Raw genomic sequence first — 22,370 nt, 5'->3', positions numbered from 1 at the left:
AATGTAGTCCTGACGGCGCTGTGCCATAAACCCTTTGAACCAATGGCTACGGTGGACCTCAAGTACTTGTCTTGGAAAGTGTCCTTTTTGGTCGCCGTTACGTCAGCAAGTAGAGTGAGTGAGCTCCAGGCATTGTCGGTGGAGCATCCTTTCTTGGTCTTTCACAAGGACAAGGTAGTCCTTCGGACAAACCCGGCCTTTCTACCGAAGGTGGTGACCGAATTCCATCTGAATCACTCGATCTCCCTACCGGTCTTTTTTCCGAACCCTGCCTCTGAGGCTGAGATGGTTCTACACTGTCGATGTCCGAAGAGCTTTTATGTTCTACCTGGACAGGACTTCCAAGCTTAGGAGTTCTTCTCAACATTTTGTAACCTTCAGTAACCCTCAGGGCAGGCTGGCGTCTAAGGCAACTATTTCTAGGTGGATCGCCGCCTGCATCACGGAGTCTTTCACTGTCCAAGGGCTGAAACCTCCTAAGGGTATTCATGCACACCTGATGCGGGGTAAGGCAGCCGTGGTTGCTTTTCCAAAATATGTCCCCTGGGAGTCCATTGCTAGGGCAGCTACTTGGGCCTCCCCATCTGCTTTCTGTAAGCATTATTGTCTCGACATGAGCTCAAGAGCTGACGCTCACTTTGGTCAGGCTGTACTAAAGAACCTTTTTCAGTAAGGGGTATTTCCATCCACCCATAGTTCCTGTAAGGAGTGCTTGGGAATCTCCCATAAGTATGGAGGAAGGGGGACGGGACGTAGGAGTATTACTAGGTTACTCACCGTAGTGACCACCTTACTCCTAGTCCATAGTCCCCTTTCCTCCATACGCCCGCCCGCCGTCCCCTCTAATAAGGTTCCTCTGTTATTGCTAATGGGTTTTGACCCAGCGATGGAAAAGGACTGATGGGCGATGCGCAGGGCCGAGCCAAGGTGGGCAGGGTTACGGCCACATGCCGTGCCCCGCGCAAGAAAGAGAGGAAGGACACATTTTTGGAAAAATGTGGATGCTTTTTACAAAGTGCTCGGGTCCCGTCCCACAGGACGGAGAGAAGTCCCATAAGTATGGAGGAAAGGGGACTATGGACTAGGAGTAAGGTGGTCACTACGGTGAGCAACCTGGTAATACTCACAAGAGGAATTGGAAATCCATAAATACTCTAGACCTAAACACCAGAATGGAATCCACAAAACCACTGATCACCACCTTCAATTCAACCAACATCAACGAAAAAACGTAGAAAATACAAAGGTGGATAACTAAAACACTTGATGATATTGCATCAGAAAAACAGCACCTACTCAAAATAAAACAGTGAGATGGTTCACACCCCACCAGAGAGAACGGAAAAAAACAAACTGAAAGCTGGAACAAGAATGGAGGAAAAACTACAATCAGCAAAAAGAAAACGCTTATCAAAAACAGATATGAATATACAAAGCCAAAATCCTCAAAGCTAAAAACCTATACTACATTTAACGTATCACCAACGGAACCAATACCCAGAAATAGATGCATAGCATCATCAACAAACTAAGCAGCCCAGCACCCTGCAACAACACACCCACTCAATCAACAAAAGTTATGCAACAACTTGGCAAACCACTTTTAAAACAAAATCACAAGCATTCAGCAAGTCATCAAGAGCAGACCCCAAAACACCAACACCACCACTAACAAACCACATCTGAACCAACCATAAGACTACCCTGCCTCCCACCAATTCTCGGCAGAAACATTCCAAAGCATAGTGAACAAAAGCAGCAGAGCAGGCTCACCAACAGATCACTGCCCACCAGACATGTACAGGTCTATCCTTACCCAGAAAACACTGGCAGAATACTTCCGCAATGTATTTAACCACTCACTGCCAATAGGAAACATACCAGAAAGCTTCAAATCAGCATACATCAAACCATACCTGAAAGACTCCTCGGGAGAGACATAATTGACCATCCCACATCATGCACAATTCCTAGAAAGCTACGTATACGAACAAATCCTGGAACATGTGGAAAACAGTTGGGTACTGGACCATGCACAAGTCAGCTTCCGACCAATCGGAGGAACGAAAACTGCGGTCTATTTGGGATGATTTAAAAGCCAACGCTGACTCCAATGTCACCTCGGCACTAATACTACTACACCTATCAGCAGCCTTCCACACAGTCGACCACAAAAACCTCATCAAAAGACTCAGAGAAATAGGAATCAAGACAGAAAGAACGGAAATGACGAGGCTAAGCCCCTTCCAATCAGTCCCACACAAAACAACTTGCAGAGTATTACAAGGCTCATCACTCTTGCCAGTGCCCTTTAACATCTACATGGCCCCTCTCATCTATCTCACCAAAATACATGGACTGGCGTGCTACAACTACACACACGACACACAAATCATCTATAAAATCAGCACGAGTGAAGAACCAGACCTAACCCCTACAAACTGCCTCACCGAAATAATCAAATAGATGAGCACTAACGGCCTTAAACAAAACCCAGACAAAACATAAATCATGATCCCGTCTAACAACCCGTTGAACCAACTCCACATTACATGACCTACGGAAATGGGAAATCAACCAGAACCCTGCAAAGTAGTAAAAAACCTCAGGATACTAATGGAGAACGGCTTAACAATAGAACCACAAGCCAAAGCAGTAGTATAGAAGTGCTACTTCCATCTACACACAAACGGATATTACCATTCCTCACCTTCCAACATTGAACACTCGCCATCATCTGCCTCGTCATGTCAAGAATAAACTATGCAAAAAGCATCTATCTCAGAATACCAGACTGCCTTACCAAAAAACGACAACAAATCCAGAACACAGCAGCAAGACTTATGCTCACACTCACCAAGAGCGAGCCAATCACACCAGCACCAAGAGCCCTACAATGGCTACCAGTAAAAGAATTATATTCTTTAAAACACTCTGCATAAACCACATATCAATCCAAAACCAAGGACCGGAATTCAGACAGGAATCAAATCTCCATTTACAAAACAAATCGAACACTGAGATCCAGCAAAGGAATTAGCGTTGAACCAAAACAATATTCAAAGTTGATATTTCGTGGATCAGCATTCGCCTGCATCTCAGCAAAACCTTGGGCTCACTTCCAAAGGAAATACGAATAACAGAAGAACACCTAACATTCATAAAATTACTAATAACATGGCTCTTTAACTCTCTGAGCTAAACAGAAAGCTGTCAAATGGAAACCACCATCTTAACGCAAGGAAAACCACAAAACAACCTAAACCCAAGGAAGATATAAACCTGGATCCCAAGGAAATAAAGCACTTTTACACATGCCACCATAGAAGAATCGAAGCCATGCCAAGCAAACGTAACGCTTGAAGAGAAGGGAACAGACAACCCTTCTTATGCAGCGCTCTGTTGGACATATACATACTTACAATTACAACCCTACTAAACAATGTTCCAATATCCTGCATAACTCACCTTCAAAAACCAAAACGAAACACACACACATCTCTACAGGAGCAAAACCCTGAAGCTGCAACAAACTACACACAATATGCAATCCCGCTTTAAACCAAACACACTACAAAAAACAAAACCACAAACACACAAGCCTCCCATAAGCTCTCTAACACACAAAACATCCTCAAACTATTACCGACTGCAAACCAAGCACACAGTGACCTTTTTTTCCGCACTGAAGATACCAACAGCACATCAAAGCTCTCTTCTGCTCTACCTTTCGATCCCATTAATTCACCTGAATGCTCCTTCCATTATAGATCCACCAGATCTCCTGGAGACCATGAAAATGGCACTGGTGCGCAGTATAAATCACAATAACATAACACAACATAAAGGGCCGGGCAGTGTGTGCCGTGCTGGCTGGGCTGAGGTACCAACGAGTTGACACGTCCAGGCTGCGTAGAGCGAGAGTCATGAACCCGGCAACAAGGCCGTGCCCCATGTCAGTCCGCCTGGTGACCTGCGAAACGGCCTTTGCATAAGTCCTCCCAGGCCACACATGCTAGGGTCTGCTGATGTGGTGTTGTGTCTGTACCTGTTGGTGGTTCTGGTCATTGTGTTTGGTGTAGTACTGTCGTGAGATGTGTTGTGTATCATGGTGACATGTTGAGAAGGTCAAAGGCTGTAGATTAGGTATGCAACATCAAACAGGAACATACCATCACAGATTGTAATCAACTAGCAGGTAGTAAAGGAGGCCCTGGGTAACACAGATTATAACAGTCATAGATCATCACATCAGTCAGAAGCAAAACAACTGTGGCAGCAATCAAGAAGCAACACATAGCAAGGTATTACACGGCATAACAAAGCATTCAGAGGCACAGTGTATAAAGGCATAAGATTGCTTAGCATGGCCTCACCTCATACTTTTACTGCAGGCCACTGCAAAGAAGACCCATTGTACCTTTATCGCGGCAGAAATGGCAATCCTTTTTTATATGACATTGTGATATTATTTATTAGCCTTTTTTAGACCATTTCCTTCTGTAGCATAGGTATAAAGTTTGAAATTGGCTATTGCTGTACAAGTTGTACACCAATCATTTTCCCACGAGAGCTGTTTTACGGTGTTCAGTCAAAGGATCGAATACAAAAGGTTTGAATGCAAAAGGTGAGAGTCGATAGGATCGAAAACAAAAGGTTTGAATTTTTTTTTATTATATATATTTTTTTTGGGTTTCCGTTTAGGTAAAAAAAAAGTGGTTTTTACCACAAAAACGGGGGTTGCGGGAGGGGGATGCTCCCCCCAAAAAAAGAAATGTAAAAAAAAAATACATCATTTTTCGAACCTTTTCTTTTCGGTCCTTTTGACTTGAGCCTTTTGTCATTCGATCCTTTTGATTCGATACTTTGACCTATAAACCTGTTTTACATAGTTAGGATTAAACACCAAATTATCTATGGTAACTTCTAGGTTCTTGAGTACTGTTTTTAAAACTTTTGGCACCTTTGATTGTCAATTCTCTGTTCAATGTCTATGATTGACTTCCAAAAGCTTTACAGAATTAGGATTGGAACTTGCTTGAAATATGTCATGGGCCCTCCATACAACTAACAGAGTCTTTTATTTTCTTTCAGAGCTCTTTCTATGGTAGATTCCGACACTTCCTCGACATCATTGACCCTCGAACTCTCTTCGTAACTGAGGTAATGGCACCTATGTGCAGATGCATAGGATAATTTTTTTCCATAGCGTGTTAAAACATGTTCCAAATGTAATATGTTGCTTCTGATTTCAGTTGAGGCTTTTGGAGGAAGTATAGGAGGTATTTGATGCCAGTGATTGAAAGACATTCTGGGAGCTGGTGATACTGTGAACAAACCAAACAATTGTAAGGATGTCCCCTACAGAGCTCACCTATGTTATCGATATGCTCCTCTTGGCAATACTTTGATTATTGCTTGTGCTCCTTGGATGGAAGTAACTTGTCCAAGTGAGAGGGTCTGTGGCTCTAGGGTGCTTGGTTGCAAACAGAAGCAAAGGTGTGTGTGTCTCCGTATTATTAACTTCCTCAGCTCAGGGACACAGACAAGAGAGGATCAGTGATGTCTTGGCCTGCAGCTGCAAAATGTTAAAAACTGTACAAGTCGCTAACAACAATTCTCTTAAATGATTAGGCGTTGCTAATTGATTGACCTCATTTATATTATACCAGGCAAATCCCACCCATTTAAAGCATGTTGAGGGATATGAATGACTTGATTAGATGCAGGAGAGTGCTTGGAACCTCACTCTCTGTGTTTTCTTGGCTATATGGCTCTTGAAAAGAGGCCTTAGTTAATGGTGAATCCAAGAATGTCCAGGAGGAATGTTGGGGTGTGAATCTATCAAGTCCCATCTCAGTCTGATAGTGTTTGACATGGGTTATATTCAAGAAGATTATATTCTGATGGGGCTCAAATGCAATCATGAAGGGATTCAATGTTAGGTAGGCCCTCAACATTCAGGGCTAGATAAGGGAAAGGCAGTGTTTTAGTCAAGTGGATGTTGTCGACACAGTTGACCTTTAGGTAAGGTTGCATACCATCAGTTCATTGGTGGGTCTTGATTTGAAGGTTTGCTATGTGTGATCTCCACCTGAACCATTTATGGATTTAAGATGATGGGCAGATGGGATGATGCGCTACCACTATCCGCTGGTGATGGCACAGCATTGAGGTCTAAAGTTGCCATTGTGGACTAGCTGGTATAAGTCTATGAGGCAAGAGGTAAACCAGCATGTGCATGACCAACTCAACAAATAATGAAAAAGGCCTTTGATCCATCGTACAGAAGGCATTGCAGAAATAAGAGCAAAGAAGTTGTCCAATATGTGGAGAGTATTGTCAGGTGACTTGAATGATGGTGGCCTTGGTACTACTTCCATCTTTTAAACTGTGCTGGCAGTATCGTAGAAGAATGTGCTGGGTCATGAATTGTGATGGCAACGTTTCTAATAACATTATAAGTAAATGGTAGATGTTTAATTTAGAGATAGTAGGTTTAGTAATTCAGATCAAGTGAGGGTTTCTTCAGGAAGAGTCTGACCTGCATTTTGGGGAAGATGCTTTACGTGAGGGTGCATCAACGGTATGAAGGAGTGATGTGAATGACTGTCCAGTGATTTATTTGGGGAGACGGAGCTAGTGTCTTCTTGGAATTGGCCTTGCGGAATGTGAGGATGTTGGTCCGTTCTCCCTGGGTTAAACACACGTGAATGCCCTGTCTATTCTCATGTGGGTGGCTATCAAACTACCCCGGCTCAGATTTGAAGTGTTACTTTCAAAATAATGTTCATGCAAAAAATTGCCCTATCTACTTATTACAAACATTAGCTGTTGTTGGAACATTTTACCCCTGACCCAACAACTGAGTGACCTTCAGCTATGAAGGCAATTAGCCTGTACATCCCACTCTTACCCAGAACATGTGTTTATATTTCAGACAGTGACTTTCTCTTTCTGTACATTTGTATTGTTTGTAATCCCTTTCATGCTGTCTGCACCTTGACCTTGAAAAAGCATATTTGTCTTGGCCACCAGTTGAGCAAAAATATAATGTTGAATTTGTGGCACTGGTCTGCATATGAAATGTTTGCTTTACTAACATCCAGTTATTACATTTTATGGTCAACCGTATTTTTAATTTTTGATGTACAATGTTGTCAACCAATCTGAATATACTTTGTACTTTGTTGGTCCAGATCATAGATTGTCTAATAAATTATTTGTATTATATAGTCCTATTCTTTTGAGTGCAGCACATCATAGCAACACCCACCACCCACCTACCTTTCTCCCTGGGTCAAAGTCGATAACCTGGCCCATTGCCAGATGAGGAGGTATGCTGTGACTGAGTTTTAAATGTGGAGCTTGATATTATCCATAAATACTCTGAAGAACTAATTGATGGCCTTGTGCTTGTCTGTTGCCACAGATGGCTTCCATAAACCCCAGAATCCAAAGTATGGTTCTACGGTGTTTATTGGCAGCTGGGTAAAAATACTTTTTTGATGGTCTTGTCAGGTTGCCTAAACTATTGGGTTTACCTGCCTGGTCCCTCAACATCCTGTGTGTGCCCTCAACCTACCCCAGCCACCCTGACAACCAGTGCAATATCAAAACTAGTGGTTGGTAACCCCTACTATCTAGTCTAGTCTAAGCTTCAGGTGAGGGCTTAAAAACCGAGGAACTCTCTATCTTCGCCCCTCTGAGGCTTCTTAAAGGTTCCCTTCGTTAAAGCTGTCCCAAAACGGTGTCATGTATGGTTCAAGATTGAATCAGATGTTTCCTCTCTTTCTTGCCTCCTGTCTATCTCTTTCACTCTTTTCCCTGATCCCACGGTTCCCTGTTATACCTTCCATTCTCCTCCTGCTCCCTCCTTCTCTCTCCCTACCTCTGATCTTCCTAGGTCCTCCCTCTCCCCGTCTCTCGTCTCTCCCTCCCCTCTCTTTATCTTCTGTCCCTTGTAATAAACCTAAAGGTGTCTCCCTAGCTAGTGCCAGGGGATCTGTCACCCAGGTGTCCAGGACACGGCCATCGTTATTGGATCCCATTCCTGGGGGTGGACCAGTAAGGGAGGATCACCTGAATGGGGGGGTCCTGTGGGAGTGGGACACCGATGAGTGAAACGAGGTATTCCCCTTCCTACAACACCTTTTCACCATCCTCTTCCATAGGACATTCAAACCCCCCCACCCCCCTTTCCCAACACAAACACTTTTGCACAACATGAAAGACAACGGACTAACACCAGAGCCGTTTACCTGACATGTCCCAATACAAGGGTCAGGCAAAGTCAGGCAATTGACCAGAATCACGCACATCTGACGGCCCTTACCCTTACCCACTGGGATAAAAGGTGGCGCAAGAGAGCACAGTACGAGCAAGGCAGACCGCACGATGAGACAGCTATTCAGACACGGCAGTTCAAGAGGAGGAGAAAGGCGGCACACATCAAGAGGCCGACGAGGAGAGACACGACATTGCCCTTCTCGAAAAAACCCTGCAAAACCTCTGCAGAAGGAATCGTAAGATCTAGGAGAATAGCCCAAATGTTCTGCAGCAGATGTCAATGGTACACAGAGCGGATCGACGCTGATGAGCTGGAGTGAGGGAGACGCCTGCTTCTGTGCTACCGGCCTTGACTCCAGTTAAGAGGAAAGCCAAGTGGTTCATCACAGCTGGTAAGTCGAAGGGGGAACCGATAAGAAGCAGGCTGTGATGAATGAAAGTGGCAGAGTGAGAAATGTTCAAAGATCTGTAAAATTGTAAAGGAGAAACCAGCTGCAGAAGGGGACCAGCACCACGTGGCTGCTGCTCCGATAATCTCTGGTCGATCCCTGTTTGAATGAAACTACAGATACCAGGAGGCTGTAGGAGAGCTGCCAAGATAGGTCAAAGTGGTCATACAGGAGATCAAGCAAAATCCCTGTACAGTCGAAAGCCTTTGACCTAAGAACTGATAAGAAAGCAAGGGAAGTGAATCCTGCAAACATTGAAAGCAAATGTGAATGTGAAGTTGGCAAGAGTGAACCCGGAAGAGGGATGCTGACGATGAAGGGGACAAGTCTAAAGTCCCAAGAAACAGTGGGTTGACAAGTGTGAACCCGGTAGAGGGATGTCCACTGGAACTGTCTAAAAAGACATTGGGCCTCATTGCAAGTCAGCCGGTCCGGAAACAACGGTGGCGGTAAACCCGCTGCCACTGTTGTTTCCGGACCAGCTAATTCCGAGTCCTGCAGACGGGAGGTGTCACTCCCACCAGGTCTGACTTGGCAGAAGTAATACCACCCGCCTGCAGGCGGACATGGAAACACTGGCTCTGTCATAGACGGAACCAGTGTTTCCATGGTCCCCATCCCCATCCCAATGGAGTCCTGTAGGACTCCATGGGAATGGGGCTTAACAGAATTCCACCTCCAGAATTACCAGGTCACTGGGGTTGTAATGCCCCAGTGATTCCGGCAATCACTGAGGTGGAATGGAATTACCGGCCCGGTGACAGCCTGCCGGTTTTTCTGGCACGGCTACCTGCCAGACTCGTAATGAGGCCCATTATTGAGATTTATGAATTAAGAAAAAGACATAGTGAAACCGGTGGAGGGAGGCTGAAAATAGAGGGTTCAGCACCCGGAAGAGGAGGAAGTGGGGGGGAAGAAACCTCAACCTAAGAAAAACCAGGAAACAAACTTTCATTTTGTTGAAGGAACTTTTGTTTTGTTATTTGAATACGTCTTGTCCTCAAAGGGAAGAGACTTTCTAGAGAAACAAGACTTGGCCATCGATAGCTGCAAGTGGAACTGTCATCTCATGCTGGGGAAGCTCGAGAGTGTACTGTGCTCCAAGATCCCACTTCCCCATGCTCAAAATGTGGGGAAGAGAGACCCAAGCTACTGCATCCTGGCATATTATTTGTGAACACGTCTTTCTTTTCTTAAACTATCCCACACCCCTTTTTGTATTAGTCGTAAGGTTTGGCAATAGGTTTCTTATTATTGGCCCTTTTTATTACACAGCGCCACTAGGACTGCTTTATTTTCATTTGATGGTCTTTGCGTGCTCCCATCTTAGATTTAGGTTTAGATTAGGCATTTTACCAACCTGAATACAGTTTAATAAACACCCTTGAACTGTGATCTCTTGTGTCTGTCTTTACTGTTGCTACCATGAGTTCCTTACACCCTTCTGTCTTCTCACACACCTCCTCTTTCTCTCACTCTCTTTTCTCCTCCACCCAACTACTCCTTTCTGTCTCCAACCAACCCATCTCCATCTACACTTTCTCTCTCTCTCACTCTCTCTCCGCCACCAACTACTCCCTCCTGTTGCCAACCTCCATTACTCTATCTACCCTCTCTCTCTCCTTTCCTGCATACTCACTCTCCTTTCTCCAACACCTCTCTTTTCTATCGCCTACTGTGAAGGCATCATGAAGTACGACATAGACAACGGACTTAAAATTCAAACAAAAGATATTTATTAACTTAAAGGTCAGGATGGTTGAAGGCCTAACTTGCCCTATGCTAAAGTGTGATTTCCCTACCTGACCTAAACCAAGGAAAGTCTGAGTCAAAGAGTTCAACTTTAAAGTCTGTCTGTGTCCAAAACCTATCCTTGCCCTCACAATCTACAATTACCTAATGTGTAGCGATGTCCCAGTCCAAGGAAATAGTGCTCAACTTAAAGTTAAAGTCCAAGAAAGTTCCAGGAAAAAGTCTCAACGTTTAGCTTCTCCCAGTGAGTTCAGGGAGGCACACTTCCAAACCAATCCTTGGGGTTCCCTTCCCCAAGATTCAAGTAACACAATCCAAAAGAAAACAGGTGTCTTGAGACTCTGCTCTCAAGAAAGCACAGATGGTTCTTGTAAGCCTCAGGGTTCCCTTCCCTAATTCATCATAGCTGCCACCTACACATGTTAAAGTCTGTCCAAAGGAAAATGTCTTAACAAAACCCTAGGTCAAACTGACCTTCTGTTTGTCCCACTTTGCCAGCTCGGATGCAGTGGTTTCCTTAGGCTGTGGTTCAGAATTCTTATCATTTACCGTGCAGGGCTCTCTGGTCTAGACGCAGTTGTTAAAGGAATGGTTTGGTCACAATTTTTTATTGTCCCTACGGGTCGGCCATGTGTTTTTAAGCCTAAGTCGCTCGATTTTAGAAAAATTTCCTATGGACCTTACCCGAGTTTTCGTCCATTGAACGCATGCGAAAACAGGCACCAGGGCGCTGCCATTTTGTGATAATCCTATCACTTGCCGCATCGCCCTGGCTGACCTGCTTTTGCGGCACTAAATCATATCCCCCGCCTCTGAGCCTATCATCAGCAGACGCGCACCGCTCATTTCACAACGCCAAAGCACGTCTCGTGTCAACAATCGCTGCGCTTCAGCTAATGACGAGTCGCCATGGAAATGGCAAGACGCCTCTTTCCTCAATAAGTATGAACAGACCGTTTCACAACACACAGCAGCAGATTTTCGATTCCATTCCTCTCTCTGTGCTACTTTGAGTATTCTGTGACTCATTTCTGTCAGCTACCTTTGCCGCTTGTAGCCCATGTGAACACCTGTACCATCGCTATAAATTATTTTAATTTGTTTACCACACAATGGCTACAATAATGTCCTACATGTACGAACCCGAGTATACCAAGGAGGAACTACTGGAAAGGGAAACACGCAAAAACGATGGGGCTTCGGACGGCAGTTGGCAGGACGAATCAACGGATGAAGACACTGGACCTAGTCGCATGGACGGTGTTTCCACCTGGTGCACATGCAATCGGTGCGAGCTAATGCCAACCGAGGAGGAGAACTGCTGCTGCTGTGAAAACTCGGGATGCGTGGCCTACATTTCGGAGGGCGAGCCACGACCGCAATGCATCACCGAGCTGCCAGACTTCAGGGCAGCCTGCCTCACACGGTCCGTGTTGAGGATAATGATCATGCTTATGCACGAACTTCGCGCAACTGTTCGTCCTCGTAATCCGAGTAAGGAGTAAGTATAATCTGCTTGTGATGCCACTACTATTTCATGGTCGTCTCCTATATCCAAAATGACATCTACATATCATTGTAATGCATGAAGGTCGTTCAATAGTGTGCAGTGTCTAGATAGCATTTGTCCAAGCAGAATGCCATTAGTTACAAGAATTGTCAATGACAACAAACGTTTAATCAATTTATCTTGGTCATTTAAAAACAGTTTGTATCATTATTTTTCACAGGTGGTACCAGCTGGTGGACTATCGTCCCTTACATGGTGGCTTCACGGGAGGCTTGGACACCGCGTTCAAAGAGTAATACCCGCCTGTGCCGTTTGTGCCATAAGAGAAACTTTCCCGAGTGACAGCGGTCAGTACAGGGGATTTTCCCTCGCTGTGCTGCAACCTGACCTGTACAATGTGTAAAGTTTTGTATTTTCGTGCCATCAAAAAAAGAAACAAAATAAAACACCACATGTATTTTAACAAAGGTTGTTTCGATTTTTTTAAATGAATCACGTGTGTCTCCATTCAGCAGTCTTTGTGTGCCTTGTCTGCACGCCCACCAGCCCATCCATCCATCCACCGCCCTCCCCCATCAAAGGCGAAGTATAACTATATAAAGTATAAAAAAAAATGGTTAGTTTAACAAAAACAAAAGTCTATAACAACAAGGCCAGTGGATGCGTGCTGCCATGGGGGGCTGTCAGGGGCGCGAACGGCCAAGGTGCCAAACAGCATGTACACTTCAAAAGGTATCCCACGCCAAGGGCCCATCGCTCACATGGCCTCCTCAAACTCTGTGTCTCCAGGCAGGGCTCTCCCTTGAAGCAGGCCGCCCCCATGCAATCCACATAAGTGTGTCTCCATTCAGCAGTCTTCCTGTGCCTGATCTGCATGCCCCATGCCCATCCAACCCACCCCCCTTTATCAAAGGCGGTTCGCGCCAGTGGAATGCGCGCTGCCATGGGGGGCTGTCAGGGGCGCGAACGGCCAAGGTGCCAAACAGCATGTACACTTCAAAAGGTATCCCACGCCAAGGGCCCATCGTTCACATGGCCTCCTCAGACTCCGTGTCTCGAGGCAGGGCTCCCCCTTGAAGCAGGCCACCCCCCTGCAATCCACATAAGTGTGTCTCCATTCAGCAGTCTTCCTGTGCCTTATCTGCACGCCCCAGGCCCATCCATCCCACCCCCCTCTATCAAAGGCGGTTCACCCCAATTGATGCGCGCTGCCATGGGGGACTGTCAGGGGCGCGAACGGCCAAGGTGCCAAACAGCAAGTACACTTCAAAAGGTATCCCACGCCAAGGGCCCATCGCTCACATGGCCTCCTCAGACTCCTTGTGTCCGGCCAGGACCCCCCCCCCTCACGCTGGCCGGCCCCCGGCAAACCACATAATACCACGACATACACATGTCATTCATTCACAAACACACCCCTGTTTGTAATACTTTATAAACCACTTGATATGTCTCATGAGAACATCTTTGTGCTTTGCAAGTCAACCCCTGAACGTGCTACCTGAGAACCACTGAGATCTATGCTAATCTGCTTGTCGTCGTGCTATAAGTGAACTTCAGTGAACGCTTCGAGCAAACTCGTCAGTGTGCTACTTGTGGCCATCTACCTGTTCTCCTGCAACATACTGCTCTGCTTGCTGAATCCAACTGTTTGTTGGCCAAGGTAAGGCCATGTATCCTAGTCATATTTCGCAGATTTTTAAATTTCTATCTATTTGCGAGTAGAGTACTCAATAGTGCTATGTTCATTGGTCTCATTGATATTGACTTGAGTTTCCATTGTTATGCTATCAATAGATCTATTTATTTTCATCTGTGTCAATTGTCATCGAATTGCATCCTTCGGGGGTCCAGTCTATAATGTAAGCATGTTTCCTTCTCTGCAAGACAGAACATCCAAGGGGCGAGTCACATGTTCAGAGTTTAGTCACATCATTTATACATTTCTGCAATTTATGCAAATGCTAAGCCGCACATGATGAACTGGTATAGTTCCTGCGACCAAAACAAACCTTGCATTGAACATTGTATGGTTCATTTACTTTTGTATTACATTTTTATTCATCAAGGTTGTATAATAATGTCGATATACTTTTCAGAATTTTCAACAATGCCTGCCTGTTCGATTAGCGGTTGCCCTTCGAAGACCCATGCTAAATCTGAAGGCACTACAATGCATGTATTCCCGAAAACTGTTGATCGAATAAGATAATGGTCAGACATTGTGGATATCCACTGGATGAGCTGGAAAGTAGAGTCCAACAAATCTTAGAGGACAGGACGGGTGATCGATACCACATCTGCAGCCGGCACTTTTCCTCGAACATGTACACAACATCTTGGGTAACAAAGAAAAATAAACGGCGAACGACACGAAAATTGCTCGCGAACGTTATTCCCACTCTATTCGTCCACATTCCGCCACTGGTGAGTCAAGTGTCCGGATTTAGCTTTAGGCCTTGCGGTAGTGTGTAGGTAGCCGAAAGGATTCATTGATATTTTAGGTGTTGTGTCCCTTGTAATACTTTCGACATTAATATGAGTGTATAGCTTTTTGAATAATGACATTTACCAATATATTCTTTTTCGATTTCATAACCCACAAATGAAATCTATATATGGGCACAGGGAACTGTGCTATATTGCGCATTTTCAATAGCATTACTCTCAAGTATTCTGTCTCCTTACATGGCAATTTTTAATATTGGCATTTCATTATCAATCAATAATTTACCTTTACAACTGCTTGACTATCCCTTGAATCTGAAGCAAGAACATTCTACATCCGTGACGTGTTCGCAGTTATCAACCACTTCTAGCGCGTATCAGGTAATCTTACTTGGCTATTCCGCTACAGACTTGTTTTATGCATGTCAAGTAATATTTTTATTGTATCGTGTAATTATTTTACCGAATGTTTGTTTAGTGCTTTCCAATTGATATACACCTTAGTTAACGTCCACTGGTGTTTGTTTTCAGTTATGATTAGTGTTATCCATAGTAATGCAAGTACTGTCTTTCAGGGAGATGCTGAAGTGTCCACCACATTGACAAGATCCCTAGATGTTCTTCAGCAGCACGAGGTATGGATACTGACAGCTCCATCGAACTAGATCATCAGAGCTGTAATACTTGTTGTGTGATTGTTCTACACAATGTTTCATTCGTGGTTAGCCATTGAGGGCTTAACGAAGAAATAAACTGGTCCTGTTACCTGTAGAACACAGGGGATACCCGGCCACCCACACACCCATGGACAATGTAGATACGTTCATTGCACTTACTTTTATTGTTTCTTTATTGTTGTTCCTTCTCTACTTTTTATGCTTGGGTCTGCATTATTTTGATCTCTCTCTATCTTGACATCCTATATTTGATCCGAATTCATAAAATTCACCCGATGTGTGGTTTATGATTTTAACACTGTGATATTTCTGTCATTTAGATACTTTTATATACCTGCTTTAGATCTCGTCTTGTAATACTATTATTTTACCATTACTTCCTTATCGATTAACTTGCGAAACAACTCACTAAGTAATTATTCATCCTATACCACATTTTATTATTTATTATTCATTATTTATTTTTTATTTTGTCTCACGTATCAATAGTGAGGAACTATAGCCTTGCTCCCATTCTGGGAGTCACTAGCTTTACCCGTACCCACGCGAGCCGTCATTATTACTTTGTGCCAACATAATGACCCTTGGTTTGTCCTCATTTCCCGTACTCCAGCTCCATTGGAGATGCGGGACGTAAGGCACCCATGCGTCATCGCTCCCGTTGATGTGCTACAGTGCCCAGCGGAGGAAACCATATTTGGACGTATAACATGGGGACGGTTATTTCTTTCTGTCTAATTGACAATACAGTTAGTGCCACCACTACATTATTTATTTACGTGTATTTATTTTAGGTGAATAGTATGCAGCATGAAGATTTTGTCTCTTTTTTTACTTTATTATCCCACTATATTTATTCATTTTTTGCACGTAAGCTTCTTCAGTTTGTTCCTTACCGCTACGATCACATACTTTACAGCAAAGGTTTCCACTACATTAGTCCGACAGACATTTACGCAAAAGGGTTACTCCTCATTCCCGGACTCCTAACCCTACGGAGACACGGGACGCGAGGCCATACCACGTCAACACGCACGTTGACGTTGAGCAGGGCCTAGCTGAGGTTACCATGACAACTTTTAACTAGAGAACGAACGCTGTCCATCGCCTTGGACACCCGTTCTTTTCGAGCTCCAACACGTATCCGTGTGATGAGGTAAATGCTTTTTAACACAGATGAGTTTGAGAAACACTGTATTAGCAGTATGCTACCTTTGCACTAACTGGTTGTTGCAACCATTTGGAGACTTTGTTACAACTCACCTTTTTACTTAACAGTTAAAGGGAAATAGGTGTACTTCCACCACTCGACCAGATATAGAAACATTCAAGTTGGACTTCAGGTACATTTTTCTTTGGTATTTTGCGATGACAACTATGTCAGATTCATAAGGTGTTTCTTACTCTTATTCTCCACACTCATTGGTATTCTGTTTGTTTTATTTACATGCTATGTACTCTTGTCCGACATTGTCCTTGGCACCTGTGGGATGTGGTATGTATTTGGCCATCAATATTATTATGTTTTTGATTGTATTCTGTGCGACACAATTCGGATGTTGGTTTATGTATGAAATCATGTTTTGGCTGGATATATTCTTTTTAGTAATGAGATATTACGTTATGGTTTTAGCCCTGAGGAAGGAGCAAGTCTCCGAAATGCATAGGCAATGTTAACCATACGTATTTGACAGTCTACTTGGATGGTGTTAAGTCTAACATGTATATGGATTGATGACATAATCAATTATACCTATACCTATACATAAAATTAAAGCTGTGAAGTAACAGTTTACATATGGAATTCTGATTGACTCTACAAGAAGATTGAGTAAAATTCAGTTCTCAGAACACAAGCGTGAGCACCAGTCTTAGCTCGATGGTTTATCCAGCTTCTTTCTTTTCACTTAGCCATTGATATGTACCTGTGCGGTCGACCCCAAGTGTGTCTTATGTTTTCAATATTGTAATTCTTACTAATGCAAGTACTATCTTTCAGGCTGTTGATGGAACGTCAACCCCTGCACTTGATGCGGAGCCTGACATTCAAGTAATTCCAGGGGAAGTGGAAGCGGGACCTTGCGTATACGAATTAGCGCAACAGCTTTCGGAAGTGCGCACTACATTTACAACATCCCTACATATTCTTCGGCAGCACGTGGTATGGATACTGACGGCTCCATCGAGCATCATCATATAACGTGATTCCATTTGCTATACTTTCTTCCCTATTAACGCAAGTACTGTGTTTCAGGGAGACGACGGAGCTTCCACTACAATAACAACATCCCATTTAGATGATGCAGATGTAAATAAATCGGAGAAATAATTCGATGAAATCTGATCATATTTAGATATTCCTTGATTCTTTTAGACAATGCATCATTTGTGGTTATCTCTTTATATGTACCTGTGCCGTCGACCCCAAGTGTGTGTTATGTTTACAATATTGAAAACCATACTAATGCAAATACTGTGTTTCAGGGAGTTGCTGATGCCTCCTCCCCAATACAACCATTCATGGCAGTCCATGCGGAGCCAGAGGTATGGATACTGACAGTTCCATCAAACTAGATCATCAGAGCTCGAATACTTGTGGTTTGATTTTTCTACGGAATGTTTAATTTGTGTTTAGCTATTGAGATGTACCTGTGTGTTCGTCCACACGTGTGTTTTATGTTTTCAATATAGTGATACATAGTAATGAAAGTACTATGTTTCAGGGAGTCGATGGAGCGTCATTCTGTGCTGTCTATGCGGATCCAGAAAATATAGTCGTTGCAGCGCAAGAGGAAGGGAAGACATGCGGAAACAAATCGGAGCAACAGCGTGCAGATGTTGAAGTTCGAGTCAAGAAAGTTGCAAAGAAAAGAAACAAAAATAAGGTTAGTTACAAACGGTTCATAATTTTAGGAATTGTTTTGTGTTGGACTATATTATGTTTTTTTCCTGTCAATTGTACTATACTTAATATTGTGTTTAAAATGAACATCCCTTTTCCAATCTGTCCTCTAGTTACCCGTGGTTGTACGAACTATACATACACAGACAGTGAAGCAAATGAGAGATGTTGCTTGCCAGACCATTTACACTATGGAGGAACTATTAATTCAGACGCGGCATGTTGAGACTCGGGATGCTCATGTCCAATGGCCAGAACATGAATTGAATGTGTCCGGAGAATCCGGTAAAGTTGTATTGGACCATTGCTACAGTTCGACTGTACCACCAAAAGAAGATGATACTGAATGTATTGAAGATAGCTCTGAAGTAGTCGCAGATCAATTCACACAATCTACACCCGCTAAAAAAATGCCACCCAACAAGCTGTCAATAATGTTGTGTTCTCCCATCAATGCTGAAGTAACAGGTGTTGAAATGACAGAGAATGAAGCAGCAGCACCACCCAACGAAGCATCAGAACTTGATATCAGCGATATTTCTTTTGAATTTCTTGATATGTCCTCAACGTTACAGTCCGAAACAACTTTCACGCTAGATGACAGTCTAATGAAAGAGGGCAAATACATAGTATTCGACAGTTGTTTGATGGATATTATAAGTATGCTGAAATGTGGGCATTCAGTTGGAGGGGAAGTATGTGGGGAGCCATTGATTCATGTGACTCGTCAAAAACAAGTCAGTAACATCAAAATACATGCCGCCTGTAGATTAAATCATATGTTCTCATGGTCTGCACAACCGATGCTGGGGAAACTGCCAGCATGCAGTCTACTGTGTGCAGCTGCCTCGCTTTTTAGTGGGTCCAGTTTTAGAAAGTTAGTCTTTCTTTCAGTTTGTGGGACTCCATTTCATTTCTAAAACGCAGTACTACAAATACCAACATGATTATCTGTTTCCGGCCATTAGTGATGCTTGGAAAATTGAACAATTGTCTCTAGCAAGTACATTCAAAGGGAAACGATTCAGGCTAGCCGGCGATGGACAGTGCGACAGCCCTGGATTTTCTGCCAAGTACTGCACCTACCATTTTCAGGACATGGATAGTAAGACAATTGTGAGTTTGGTGGTCGTGCAGGTGTCCCAATGTAAATCCTCAGTGGCGATGGAGAAACTAGGATTTATAAAATCATTGCAATATCTACAATCAAGGGGAATGCACATCGACCTCATAGCCACGGACAGACACGTTTCAATTGCCAAGACAATGAGAGAGCAGTACCCACACATTAAACATCAATTTGACGTATGGCATCTTGCTAAATCAATCAATAAGAAAATCTCGGCTGCAGGGAAAAAAAAAGGTTTTGAAAGTATTTCACAGTGGCCCCAGTCTATCAGCAGTCTATCAGCAACCATCTTTGGTGGAGCTCCAAAACTTGTGAAGGGTCAGTGGGAATCCTACTTGAAAAATGGCGGTCACTGATGCACCACTGTACCAACGTTCACGCTGGACAGAAAACCAACATTTCCACCAATGTGAACATGGCCCTTTGTCCACAGAGGAGGCACGGAAGAAGTGGTTGATTGCATCTTCACCTACACACAAAGCCATTGAGAAGATTGTTTTCGATAAAACTATATCAAGAGATTTGAGGGGACTGACAGAATTCTGTCACACAGGAGAATTGGAGGTGTTCCACAATATGTGCCTAAAGTACAGGCCAAAGCGATTGCATTTCAGTTTACAGGGCATGAAACATAGGACTCTACTAGCGGTCTTGGCCCATAACGAGAATGTGGGCCGTGAATAGTCTAGGACTACGGGAAATGTAGGGATGCCTCGCTGCACTACGACCTTTGGAAAAAGAACTAAGAAATTGGGGGTAAAACCAGTATATGATGAAATGGAGTTCGACTTTGTTAAACGCCTTATTGTTAGTGTACTAGAGAAGCACAGATATGGAATTTTTGGCGTTTCTGTGCAGAGCACTGATGCATTGCCACCAAACATTGCCACTGTGCCATGTCCACCCAAAGCAGAGCTCGTTGAGAAGTTCAAATCCTGGTTTAAATAAATCATTGTAATCTGATTGTCTTTTTGAAAATAATATTGTACAGTGTGCATACAAAGCATGCTAACCCTAAACCCTCCATTCACCATCCTGGGTGGCGAACAACATGGATGTCCTCTTTGACTTCTCTCTCTATTCACCTCATATCGCTGACCTTGTGAATATGTCTATGTATATATTTTTATTGCTGTAACTAATGTTTCGCAATCTCATGTAAATGCTGTGCACTGTTAACCGAGGGGAGGCTTGCGTATTGCAAATTATAAAACAAATAAACAATAAATCTCACTTTCAACTCAACTCCTCATGTACTTTTATACTTTCTCTGACCTTCCCCCAAAAAGTCAATGGGCCTCATTACAAATCAGGCGGTCCGGAAAAAACGGTGGTGGTAAACCCACCGCCACCGTTGTTTCCGGACCGCCTGATCCCGACTCCTGCAGGCGGGAGGTGATGTTCCCGCCAGGTTTGACCTGGCGGGTTTAACACCGCCCGCCTGCAAGCGGACGAGGAAACACCGGCAGCATTACGAGATGCTGCCGGTGTTTCCATGATCCCCATTCCCATTGAGTCCCATAGGACTCAATGGGAATGGGGATTAACACCATTTCGCCTCCGTGGTAATTCCGGGAACCACGGAGGCGGAATGGTAATACGAGTCCGGCGGTAACCAGGCAGTTTTACCGCCGGACTTGTAATGAGGCCCAATGTCTCCATAGTTATGGTTCTCTAGGTCTGCAAAGCTCGCAGAGAACAAAATTGGGGGACTTAGAACGCGCCAAGCGAGGCGTTGCAGATGGGAGAGAAGCCAGTTCGCATTTGCACGTTGAGGCCTAGTACAAACATGCAGTCGAAAATTCAAGTTCTCACAGATGGCTTTGCACGGGATGTTGTAAAGTAAGAATGTACGCTCATGCAGAGTGAAGGTCAGCGGCTTTGATTTTATGCTCGCAGGCTGAAGAGGCCCGCAAATTGCACTGGCAGTATAAGGTTCTATTGTTTTTTGACCTTGAGAGACAGGGACCATGCCGAAAGGACTTCATTTGAAGGAGGTGGGCAATAACGTAAGAGACGATAAGGCTGAAAATTCTGAAACTAGACCGAGTTTCATATTAGTTCAGTATATGAAAAATCGTTGGCACGAACACAGTGGGATTTACGGACTGCATTATGCAGAGATGCAATGGAAATGGCAAATATAATGTAAGCAACTCTTTAGACGCTTTTATACTGGAATGAATGAATGAATGAATGAATGAATGAATGAATGAATGAATGAATGAATGAATGAATGAAGAGCAAGTACAACATTTGTGGGGTCGTCTTTCTACTGGGCACATGGGCATGCATGTGCCCATTCGACACGCATGTAGACAAACAGTCGTTTCTCATTGGTTCAACGGTAAAAAAAAACATTAGTTTGTGTGTTTCCCTCAATTTATTTCATTAGTTTTCGCATTGCTCTTAGAGCTGAACATACTCCATTGCACTATCCTCGCAAGCAAATAGTTTCAGCTCGCCCGTAATAAATAAAATGAATAATAGTAATGAAGATCGGCTGGTGAGACTAATTTCAATTTGTATGTTTTCTAAACAGGTACATCCTACCATATTGCCACTGCCACCTATTCCAGACCCCGGCAGACGGCTTCTTCAACCGCCAGCTGCAGCTTCTTGTAAACAATTGCACTACATTGACCATTTTATGGGACGATCGCCAAGGAGCCATATGCCCTTACGCGGTACTAGCTGCTAGAAGCAACATATCGACCTTTACGGTGGACTAGTGCCTAGTTGATGGAACAGCCTTGCGGTTCACCGTGCGTCCAAAGTGCTGCTTTTAACGAAAACCAACACCCTGTGTACCATAAAGGAACAGCGCGTGACTCACGATAAACTTTTACGGTTTTGCGGATCGAGAGAAAAGAAAAAAAATTCCATTCTGATTTAATATGCCAATTGCTGAATATTCTCTAAACATTTAATGTCAAATAAATGTACTTTACCAAATGTATCGTATTGCTGTTTGATTTTAAAGTACAGTTTCATATTCCAAATTATGGCGTGCTGTGTTGTGAGTTGATCTGTGTTGGTTTCCGGGTTCTGTGTGAAGTTGCGTAGAATACGACTGGGCGCGTTTGCCTACGCAGCACAGTAACGTCACGGAGATAGGCGGGGAATAAGAATGTTTTGATAATGCCAGGCTCAGGGGCGGTGGATATGATTGAGTGCCGCAAAAGCAGGTCAGCCAGGGCGATGCGGCAAGTGA

The 22,370-nt window shown here is 43.8% G+C and overlaps 1 protein-coding gene across 1 annotated transcript in view; it reads left to right on the top strand.

Annotated features, from left to right (window-relative positions):
- SFXN5 (sideroflexin 5) overlaps nucleotides 1-22,370 on the top strand; it is a 1,920,751-nt gene that overhangs the window by 200,087 nt on the left and 1,698,294 nt on the right. The window contains exon 2 of the mRNA XM_069632305.1: nucleotides 5,095-5,163. Within this exon, the coding sequence (XP_069488406.1) occupies nucleotides 5,095-5,163 (69 nt within the window). The remainder of the gene's footprint in view (nucleotides 1-5,094; nucleotides 5,164-22,370) is intronic.

Source organism: Ambystoma mexicanum, chromosome 6q (assembly GCF_040938575.1).
Source record: "Ambystoma mexicanum isolate Mex_15411 chromosome 6q, UKY_AmexF1_1, whole genome shotgun sequence".
NCBI classification, from domain to species: domain Eukaryota; kingdom Metazoa; phylum Chordata; class Amphibia; order Caudata; family Ambystomatidae; genus Ambystoma; species Ambystoma mexicanum.
This window is presented reverse-complemented; position numbering and strand designations above follow the sequence as displayed.